Below are 11128 nucleotides of genomic sequence, written 5' to 3' on the forward strand. Positions count from 1 at the left end.
TCAAATTTAGGAACCTTCCCCAGACCAATGTAAATATTGTTTTAACTATGAGAAGTTCCCTGAAAATACAAATGCTTCTTCGCCTAGTGGATTGTGAAGCTTCATCCTAACTACGGTAATATTAAGAGTTTGTTCCTTCCTTTCCGCATATTTTGTTTCCCGTTTGGGTAAGCTAGGGAAACCGTAGTGTTTGAGCCACTTAAACTCGCCCTCAGACCGAGTCTCATAGCCGGACCGGAAAACGCGTCAGCAGTCTCTCTAGTCAGAGAGTGGCGCTTAAGCTGCTGTTCGTTGTGTGCACAACACAAACGTTACAAGTTCCGGACGGCTTTATGCTTTTAAAGGCTCATTCCCAGATACATATAGAGTAAATTAAGCCAACAAATTTTTTTTCGAAAAAAAAAATCTAATTGTACTTCCTCCCTTAAGAAAAAAAAAATGATTTCATTATATAAACTATAAAACAACGTCACAGCTATATTCTTAGGTATACTTTTTCCCATCACGGAAATGCCTCGTTTACTGATGACAAAATTACGCATAATCAAAAAAAGCGAAAACTGATTGGAGGAATTTCTTGCTTAAATTTCCCTATTGCGAGATATTCGCGATCAATCATATAAATTCGAGATTTGATTTTGTTTTTTTCTAGCGAGAATTTTTATGTAGTACCACTTCAATACTGTTACGCATTTGACCATAAACGTTTGGTTGCTTGGTACATTACCAAAGAGCTTTGGGGGTGATGTGGCTGGCAGCAAGGTGAGCGAACGTTCAATGAAAATTAACTCTTAAACAACAATAATTTATGGTGGTCCTGAAAAGGGCCGTTTTATCGTGATGGTTAAGTAATGCTGAGCTATTGGGGTTCAACATAGATAAGGCTGGCGAGCTGTATGTTGTTTGGAACGAGGATGACGCGCTTGGCATAGATGGCCCACAGCAACTCACGAAGAACTACTGAATCCGATCAGCAGAGATGCCAGATGGTTTTTCAAATTGTCGGTTTGGAAAATTCCTCGACTTCCTTGAGCATAGAGTATGATTGTACTTGCCATACAATTATACAAATGCAAAAATGGTACAGGCATCGAAACCTCTCAATTCATATTTATGGAATGGCATCTAGAACACTAAGTTGAAAGCACGCTATAAGCTAATATGCGATAAGCAATAAGCTTGAAATGCGAATAAGAAAAAGAAAGAAACTATAATTAAGTTTCATCCGTTTCTCTAAATTTCACTGAGTTTTTCTGAAGTCCACGGACCTTCTTTCAAATTTAGGAAATTTATCTAAGATTTGTTGGCTCTGTAAAGTTTATTCGAATGAGCCTGTACAAATAAAGTAATTAACAAAAAAAAAAAAAATCTAAGATTTGCTAGACTTCCCTGGAGTGCACTAAATTTCCACGAAGCTCTCTGAACTGTTATGAAATTCTCTGAACGTCTCAGAGAAATTTCTAAATAATCAGGATCCTAATGAAAAGAAGAAGCTGCGAAACTTGAAGATCTTCTGAGACATTTGGCGAACAACTGTTTGGTTCAGTGAACTTCAGAGAGGTTCTGAGATCTTCGGGAGTATTCAGGGATGTGATAAGGTGGAAGTTCTTAGAGGTCTTAGAGATTTCAGAGTTATGAAAGGTTACCAATACTAAAATTCGTTCTGGGAACTACCGAATATTCCTTCTGTGCTCTCATTCTAAAAATTCAGAACATCTGTCAAATTGATTGCTGTGTATATTTGTTCAAAGTAGGTCTTGATTTGTTCTGATACTATATGTAATGTAGTAAAATTGTGATTTTTGATATATTAGCTGGTCATTGGCTCCGAGTGGTCACCATATGGTTCGCAGGAAGATCCGTTCATACTTTTGGAGTCTTAGACAGCAGCCTATCTGGAGGCGGTTGACTAGGTTTTGGATTTGAAAAATATTAGATACATATTGTAGCCCGATAGTGTTAAAAATATAAATAAGGATGATTTTGCCTAACCCGTAAGATGTATTTCAAATCTCCGCGTACATCGTACGGGTTAGGCAAAAAGGTGTGCGTTTGACTTTGTACTGTTGCATTAATGGCCCTTCGCTCATTTTCAACTTCTATTCAATTTTCACACTGCCGTACTCTAACGGAACTATCCACCTACCCTCTTCTAAAGATCATTCTCTAGCAAATAAATTATCACACTAAAGCTTCACGTTAACATTTCCAACCAACTCTGAGAATCGCTAACTTCACGTATGAAGTAACTTAAAAATACTTTGAATACAAGGGACAGCCCTATCGGGTTGTACGAAATGGTGACGTAGGACTACGTGGCCTTATATAATAAATGTTATTTTTAACTGCAGCAGGAGCTTGTGTTTTGTGTAGGAATAGGAATTTGAGCGGGCTTCTCTCTGTTAATACTTTTTAGTATGACTGGTATGGCCCTGAAAAGAACCTTTTGATATGAATTTTAGTTGGGACATGTTCAAAAATTTAACTCTTTTGGAAAATATTGGTGGCCCTTAAAAAGGACGATGGTAGTACAGGCTTAAAGCCTCTGGAAGATGATGATGACGTGTAGACAGCTGGATCAGCAAATCGGACCGGACAATCCCATATTCTTCGGTTCAATGAATGGGCACTCGCAAGAGTCTCGGCCCGTCTGCAGCTGGACAGGGGTTGGTGTCTGCGACAGGTTGGAAAGCCGCAGCGAGGGAAACCTCAACCTGAATGGGCACTCGGAAGATTCTCGGTGCGACTGTTACTGGACACGGGTTGACTGGGTGGCTGCGATGGGTTGAAAGGACACAGTGGAGAATGGGCACTCAGAAGAGTCTCGGCCCGGTTGCTTCAGGATTAGAAGCTTGGGTGCTACCGTTTTGCTGGATTCTTTTGCTCATAGTCACGATGGTTCTACTTCCACGCAGGGGTAGTTGCTTTGTTGGTTATGTGAGTCGTTGAGATCATCAGATGATCAGACCAGAGATACGTTTGACACCGCCACGGCGAGCCAGACGACGGATGGCGGGCTTGGATGTTATCAGGAAGAACCTTGCGATGACGCTTGGCGCCTCCTTTACCAAGACCATTTCCTCCTATGCCACGACCAGTCATTGTTGCTTGTTAGGTAGAAGAGTGAACTACCTAACCTGCCACCACCTTCATTCTGTTGCTATTGCTGTTATTGCTGCTTCTGCTACCTGTTCACCACGCCGTCCGAAGCGAAAATGAGTTGGGGCTGGACAGCAGCGCTTTTTTATTTCTTTACAGGTTAAAGGAGTATGATCTACAACCAAGTGGTACTCAATTATGACGATTGGGTTTGGGAAGATCGTTTATTTCATGAAAACAGTGATAAAATTATCTCTTTTTATTCGTACATTGGACAATGCTTGACATTTACCAATTTTCAATAGTTTTTTTTGTTAACAGTCGAAAGCATAGACATACTTCTGATTGATAGGTGATAAAATTATTGAAATTGGTCCAGGGGCAGCTGAGCTATTAACGTTCAAAATCTTTCATAATTTTGTTACATGTTCCATTATTGATTTTCACAAAGTGTACCCCCATATAGAAATCACAGACGTAGTCCTACGTCAAAAAGTTATGATAAAAAAAAAACAATTTTTATGGAGTACTACCGTTTGTACTCCATTTTCACCCTACAACTTCGTCCACTTAAGATATAGAAAATTGTCGTCCAGGACAAAGTTTGTTAAAATAACTTCGTCTACAATGTTTCCATAGATGTTCATCAATTTTAACAAAACATAAAAAAGTTTAAAGAGATAAAAAAGTTCTTATTTCAGTGTATACTCCCCTTAAGTAAAATTTTTCACCTCTCAAATAAAGTTCTCAAAAAATGAAGAAACATTTTAGAAGACATCAAAATGCTACACTGAATAGTTTCGTCGCAAATGACCATGTCCCACTTTGCGTCGTCATCTTCGACATTTGAGCATTTCCTACTATCAAAGGTGGGAGAAGACCCAGCTTCCGGTTGAAAATCTCGATAATAAAGACACACACACCCAAATTATCAAAGCCATTCTGCGGCCTGTTTATTATTTCATTTATTGGTTTATCAGCATTCAATTCTGAATTGCACTGCTATTTAAAGTTGCTCACTAAAGATAAAGCGCATGGTATTCTCATATCTGAGTGTTTGCAAAAAATATTTTACCCGAATTTAGGCAAAAAGTATTCCGTGTGCTATCTTTAAACGAAGACAACATGTACAGAAGACTAACAACTACAAAGCTTTCTTATACAAATTAAGAAAAGACAGACAAATTCTCACTATTTATAGCTAAATCCAATCGCTCCAATCGAACTTGATAGCAAAGATGACAACCTCAAAAGTAAGGTTTGTGTATTTGCTCATTCATCAAAATGCTAGCAAAGTTGCCAGTCTTGTTGATATGCTGTTTTCGATTTAAGAATAATTTATTGGAATTGCTTTAGCGGATCTTTTGAAAATCTTCCCGGCCGCGGCTCTCACAACGAACACAGATAAGAATGCAGGCAACGAGTAGGCTTTCACTTGCAGTGCTATTTTTTTTAAACAGCAATATGAGAAAATTACTTCAGCAATTATTTTGTTAAGTTTTGAATTATGAATAATTAACCAATACATTACATGTTCTAGAAACAAATTTGGCGTTGAATCATGCTTTCTGCATAGAATGACAGATATTACAATGTTAAATTCAATGGGTTATACCGTTTCAAGTAAATCACGCGAAAAAAATATAATTCGGTTGTGATAAAATCAAAACTTCACTATACATAAAACCCTTATAAAACCAAAATTGTTACGTGGGAAATGACGGCGGCGAATAAACGTTATTATTTTAAGTTGAAGCCTCCATTGTTTTTGCCAATTTAAAATGATTCGAAGTATCCGTATCGCACTGCATCCCGGATAACCCCGAGCATCCGTTCCTGGTAGACGGGTTGTGATTTTTCGTCCAGCTTGTAGGGCAATTCGTACTCTTCATGGGCCATCTGACGGGCGGCCGATTCGTCCAAATTTGGCATATCTTCACGGGCGATGCACATCGATGGCACCAGGAAGGATCCCATCAGCACTCCATACCGACCGACCTGCTTCATTTGATTCTGTAGCACTTCGTAGGGGTAGTCTTCCTCCGGATTTCCTCCCAACTTCCGGAGCAAATCACCCATCGCCCGATGGTAGATTTGCTGCATTTCTTCGTAGTGTAGCTTCCGGAACGCGGCATCCGTACAAAGAAAGAACAGATAGACCAGATCCACGGCAGGTGCAGCACGGCAACCTAGTTGCCAATCGATGAGGATCAGCTCCGACGGATGACGGTTGTCCTGAAGAAGTCGAACATTAGAGGACAAATGAAATCACAAAGCCTAGAACAACTCCTACCTCCCCGTATCTGTACATAAAATTATTGATCCAACAGTCGCCGTGAACGATTGCATTATACGGTTCAGCCTTTCCAACATCCAAGCACCTCTCCAACTCGTGAACCACGTTATCCTTCAATCGGTGTAGCATTTTTAGCTCAGCCTCGTTCAGATCTGGAATCTCCAGCGCCAGTTTCAACGATTCGCTTATTAGATACTGACAGTATCCGTTTTTCTTAAACAGCGGAATGATCGCATTGGAAACTTCGAGCGATTCGTATAATTCCGGCTGATCGCGCTTCATGGCAAAAGAAATCGCGTGAAGTCTCCCCAGTTGAACCATAGCCAGTTTCACGTGTTCATAGTCCAACGGTAACAGCTTATCATACATTCGGAAACCGCGTGGTGCCAAATCTTCCATGACTAAAACCGTCCCTTGATCCATGGAATCGTAGTACGCTACGTACGATACCGCGAAGGCCGCAAAGCCATCTCCCTCGGCGATCCCCTTCTTTCGTTGGTACTTTTCAAACTCGGGCAGGATCGTCCCGTAGAACCACGGCTCCCGTTCGAACATGGGTGAGGCGTCGAACTGTTCCCTCCTGGCAGGACAAAGTGGAGGAATCTTACAAATGAAGCTCTTCTCCATCGATCCTTCTTGTTTCACAACCGCCCTAAGCAGCTGCCCTATGAATCCATCTTGCGAGTTGCACGGTTCAATTCGGATTTGAACACCATCTCCGTGGAAACCGCACTTTTCGGCAGCTTTGCGGACTGCATCCAGAATGAATTGAGGAACCGTTTCCATGAGTAAGACGCCTCGTCTTTGCGTCGGTCAGCAGAGAACTAGCCTCGGTCTGGCAAATTCCGTTTCGCGAGCTATCATTGTGCAACTGCAAGCACGACGCAACAAGTGTTTCCCTTCTTGCACTCACGTGTAGGTATCGTCGGTTTGATGGAAGCTGGAACATTTATGACCAGTTTCTGTAGATAATTGCTGCTAGCAGGGCTGGGTACGGTGTCAAGCTATTATTTATTGTAGGGATATGGCACTGCGGATAACATGTGTTGGTGCATACCTAATTTCAAATGTTAATTGTTTATCAATTAATCGGAAATCAGGGTGGTAACTCAACCGGGAGAACCGGGAATACTGTTTTATTTACTTTGCTCAACCTGTGTATGCAAACTGAATTGAACATTTAAATTTCTTAGGATCTTCCGTCACAAGACAGTCGTCCTTTGCGTGAGAGGAATTTCTACAATTCATACATTTAACTGGCATGTAGCATTTTTTTTTATTCCGTGACCCCATCCCTGACACTTATGGCACTGGGTAAGGTTTTGGAAATTTCCTCCTGTCTTCCTGAAGTGTTCCCACTTCACTCGGACATGGAGAATATGGCTAGCTTTTCTCAGGCCTTAAGGTTGTTTAGTTCATTAGACTTGAAGTGAACTAAATAAAAATCAATAGAAATCCCGTTGCGTGAACCGCCAGGACGGGATTTCATTTTCATTTTGATTACTTGGATTGGTTCAACTCCAAATAATTATGTCAATTCATCTTTGATCTGATCCAGGGATTCACCACTGGGCAGACCTTTCAAGATAACCTTGAACAGACGTTCAGGGTTGGTGTCGTAAGTATGCTGCTTCTCAGTTAGATACTAGAGAAGACGTTGGAATCCGTCCAAGGTTTCAGCCAATACACGGCATTCACCCCGACGGCCAATTTGAAGTGAAAACGTGAATTTAACCAAGTTCAAAAGTTCCGTGCGAAGAGCATGGAAATCGGAAGTGGTCATCACAATAGGGGGGACCTTTCCCTTCTTGGAATTAAGCCGGGAAAGTTAAGTGAAATTTTGCCTGGATGATCCGAGAGAATATCAAATTGATTGCTCAAATAAATTTCATCAGAAGGAGGATCAAGAGATTGCCCTCTTCTTTTGTGTTTAGGCAGTAAAATGTTTCTCCAAATCGACTTCCAAGCAGCTTACTATAAAAATCTGAAGGATCGAAGAGGAATTTTCCAAATCGATATCCAAGCTGGATTACCTCGCGTAGGGTCCAAACAAGGATCGAAGCGGAATAAGAGTCGAACAAGGTAGACATTTGCAGTTAATATTGAGCAGTGAAATTTACGTTCGGGAGTGCTTGAATCGGCGTCTGCGGCCCATGATCCGTCAACATGATAACGCAGTTCTATTTTGGTCCGATTTGATGTCAATGCACTACTCGAACGACACGGTAGCTTGGTACAAAGTAAACAAAGTGCAAAATTGATGAATCATCCGAAATGTCCGGAGGCCCGATCAATCGAAACTTTTTGGACCCTTTTTCAATGGATATCTACGGAAACACTTTAAGGCAGCGATTTCAATCGAAGAATTTGAAGAAGAAAAAACTGAACAAAAGTGGCCTAAAGCATCGCCAAGGAATCTGTGCTGAAGCTCATGGACATACGATTAAAAGAAATGTGGATTATTGCCATCCAATTGAAAGCGAATGCTATAGAGAACATACATAAGAAATTTAAAATTTGTGTTCATTAACATAACTTTGTTTTATTCCAATAATAAGCTGTGCTTATACTTTCTGGGAGTTCTAGAGCCATCCTACAAGTGAAAATACTCAATTCAAGCGAATTTTATTATCAAAAATGAAGCTTACCAAAATTACCTTAACCTATAAATTTCAACAATTTACATAAGGCATAAGGTTGATATAAGCCATAGTGGGCTGTTGTCATGGCTAATTTGTCTTGTAAAATCAACCATTTGTGGACGCTATCAATCTTGTCCTTAAACGCTAAAAAACTTTAAAAAGTAACAAAAGAGTTTTTAGAACGCCAAAAAGAGCAAAAATAGCCTTTAAAATGTCAAAAAGGCCCTAAACGATAACACTTCTAATTCTTGCCTCTGCTGTTTACAAATCCAAACTTATTACAAATAACCTAACCTAAACACATCCTTAAGAAACCCGTTCATTCGGGCATGGTACTTGACGTCAGTGGTTTCGCTAGTCCTATTACCATTCTCCTTGTCGTTCCCTTCTTCCTGACCAGCTTCTTCGGTGGCCTTGAAAATTGTCATGGGAATATGCAGCACTGCCAGCGTTATCGCATATTTCGCCTGAGTCTTGATCAATCTCATCAAGCTAGTCAGAGGAAACCGCTCCGTAGCATTCTCCCCTCCCAGACGCTCCAGGTGATCCATCAGGGCGTTGTGATACGTTTGAAGCATATTGTCGTAGTGATTACGTCGAAACGACTCGTCCGTGCTCAGGAACATAAAGTGCAAAAAATCCAGCGCGGGTGATCCATACTTGGCCAGCTGCCAGTCGAGCATGACCAGTCGGTTCGGGAAACCACCCTACAATCGAAACAGATTTCAATAACCTTTTCCCACTCAATTCCCACCGTAAAAAACTTACATTATATCTATACATCACATTACTCGAACTGTAGTCCCCGTGGCACACCACGCAGAACGGTTCCGTCAGCTCACTATCCGCCACCATGTTCAGCTCCTCCACAAAGCTCAACTTCAGCCTATTCAGCTTATCCTTCTTGGACACCTCATGAACACTCAACGTGTCGATCGCCTGGTCGAACGACAGTTCCATCGTCTCCTTGAACCCATCCATCGACATAACTCGATTCTTTGCTGCATCGTCCAGTTGTTGGAAAACTTCAAACAGTTCCGGGTGTTGTTCCTTCAGGGCCATCGACACCGCGTGAAACCTGCCTAGCTGGATCATGGCCAACCGCCCGTGATCGTAATCGATCGGTTCGTACTTTTTCTTATTGCCGAACATTCGCCTTCCAACATCTTCCAAAATGAGCAAACCTTCGCGTCGCTTCGCATCAAAGTAGCCATAGTGACAAGCCGGTGCGTAGATAAACTCCTCCGTCCCTGGCAGTATGTCATGCTCCTGCTGAAACTGGACAAACGTGGGGAGTAGGCGTTGGTAGGCGAACACCTCCCGCTCGAACAGCGCCAACAGCGCTTCGTCTGCGTCCGGCGGTGGAACCTTACAAAGGAGCGGCACCTCGCGGGGTTCCTCCCGCAGGGTGATCTGGTAGACTACGGAAACACATCCGGAACTGTAGCTACCGGTGCGGAAGTCGTAGTCCACGGTGAAATTGCTACTGAACTGAAGACTACTAGCGGCCTTCTTGATGCCATCCTGCACGTATCGGGGTACTTTTGACTCGGTAGTCATAACGTCGCGTCAGTTGGATGGGCGTTGGTAGACTGAGCCACTAAGTAGTCCGATAAACGTACGCTTCGTTTGCGATAAGATTATGGCTATCTCTGCGGTCGCATTGCAAGTGTGTCATTTTCAATCGGGGGGTTCTTCCATGGCATGTCGGTGTTTACTAACTGTTTTTTTCTAAATTATAATTCTCTTTCTCTTTCAGGTCGAAAGCTTGGACGAGGAAAATGCACGTGTCGTGGTTCGCTTCTCAATCGGCGGCAATCAGGAGTCCCTCAATGAGTACCTTCTCCAGTTGGTGTCGAACGCTGAGTATAAGAAATACTCGAAAGTTTTGAGTAAGTTTTACCTCTTTCTGGAGCGATAAGTTGCCAGGCAAATTTAAAATGTCTAATGCCGCTTTCTACAACCCTACAGATAATGCCAAATACGAGGAGTTCAAAAATCGCACCACCAGCGGTGGTACTGCGGTGGCAATCAAAGAGGAAAAACCAGACGTCCGTAAGACCATCAAACGAGAACCGTCCGATTCACCTCCGGCAGCTCGGCCTACCTCGTCGTCGAAACCGCAATCTTCGCGATCGAATCACGATTACGCTCAACAGCGCGATCGTCGGGAGCGCTCTCCGGTTACACGCGTCGAGGAACACAAGCGCAGAGATCGTGAGGATCGTCTGGAGGAGGAACATCGCCATCGTCGTCCCCGCGAGCGACGAAGTCGGTCACGGGAAGATCGTCGGCACGATCGACGCCGTGGTGCTACCAGCAGTAGCGATGACGACTCGGATTCAAACGAATCTGATGAACGCGATCGCGGTCGGCAGCAGCAACAGCATCGTCAGAAAACCTCCTCGTCGTCATCGTACGCGAGGACGTCCTCCGGAACGAAAAAGAAATCCCACAAATACAAACAGCGGCGGGATCATTCGCGGGAGCGGGTTCACTCGTCCGACGAGGACGATCGACACCACAAGAAGAAGACGAAGAAAAGCAAGAAACAACGCAGCCGATCGCGAAGTCGGCGGTAGATGTGGTGGGGTGGCTTAGTGAATAGTGTAATAAATTGAATCCGATGCTCAGAATAAGCAAATGAAGCTGATGGAATGATCCGAAATTTCCCTTGACGATTGAGTAAGTCGGTAAATAGGTGAGTACCAAATGACATAGGACAAGGGATATAACAGCAGAGATGGATGGCTGCGATGTGTGGGAATGGCACGAGTTAATTAAAAATCATTTAAAATGTTTGGTCGGTGTCCAAGTTTGTAGAATTGCAACGATGCAACCGGGAGTGAGCAGTACTGCAAGTTTGCTGCACGAATGTGCGATCAAGCGTTGATGGTGAGTCTGTTTATATATTCGATTGAATTATTACCTATGCGGAAGCAATAACATACGTATCGCTTTATTAGTTATGATGAAACATTAAGATCATTTGAGAGTGTACACACTTAGATTAGTCAGTATTTTTTAACTTTTTAAAAAAAAATTTAACGGCAGCACAAGAAGCCATCTGGTGGAGAGGACTACGGCAGGA

The 11128-nt window shown here is 42.5% G+C and overlaps 3 protein-coding genes across 3 annotated transcripts in view; 1 reads left to right on the forward strand and 2 right to left on the reverse strand.

The window, feature by feature from the left end:
- LOC135715910 (uncharacterized) overlaps positions 1-6218 on the reverse strand; it is a 58880-nt gene extending 52662 nt beyond the window's left edge. The window contains exons 1-2 of the mRNA XM_065238865.1: positions 5393-6218; positions 4885-5334 (exon numbers count right to left, since the gene is read on the reverse strand). Coding sequence (XP_065094937.1) covers positions 4885-5334; positions 5393-6181 — 1239 coding nt within the window. The 5' untranslated portion in view covers positions 6182-6218. The remainder of the gene's footprint in view (positions 1-4884; positions 5335-5392) is intronic.
- The window catches only part of LOC135716953 (G-patch domain and KOW motifs-containing protein), a 103639-nt gene extending 92958 nt beyond the window's left edge, over positions 1-10681 (forward strand). Inside the window, exons 3-4 of the mRNA XM_065239040.1 lie at positions 9797-9929; positions 10009-10681. Of these exons, the coding sequence (XP_065095112.1) occupies positions 9797-9929; positions 10009-10619 (744 nt within the window). The 3' untranslated portion in view covers positions 10620-10681. The remainder of the gene's footprint in view (positions 1-9796; positions 9930-10008) is intronic.
- LOC135715675 (uncharacterized) lies at positions 8276-9668 on the reverse strand. The gene is made up of 2 exons (XM_065238839.1): positions 8806-9668; positions 8276-8744 (listed from the first exon to the last, which is right to left on the reverse strand). The coding sequence occupies exons 1-2, from the start codon at positions 9595-9597 to the stop codon at positions 8316-8318; spliced, it is 1221 nt and encodes a 406-aa protein (XP_065094911.1). The 5' UTR covers positions 9598-9668; the 3' UTR covers positions 8276-8315.
- Positions 10682-11128: the final 447 nt, after the last annotated feature.

The sequence above is a fragment of the Ochlerotatus camptorhynchus genome, unplaced genomic scaffold (assembly GCF_037179485.1).
Source record: "Ochlerotatus camptorhynchus isolate MF236.1 unplaced genomic scaffold, CSIRO-AGI_Acam_v1.1 ptg000046l, whole genome shotgun sequence".
Taxonomy (NCBI): domain Eukaryota; kingdom Metazoa; phylum Arthropoda; class Insecta; order Diptera; family Culicidae; genus Ochlerotatus; species Ochlerotatus camptorhynchus.

Excerpts from the sequence above, each read along its gene's own strand:
- LOC135715675 (XM_065238839.1), bottom strand. The coding sequence starts at position 9,597 with ATGACTACCGAGTCAAAAGTACCCCGATACGTGCAGGATGGCATCAAG. Across the intron at positions 8,745-8,805 it reads ATGTGATGTATAGATATAAT|GGTGGTTTCCCGAACCGACT; the intron begins GTAAGTTTTTTA and ends TTTCGATTGTAG.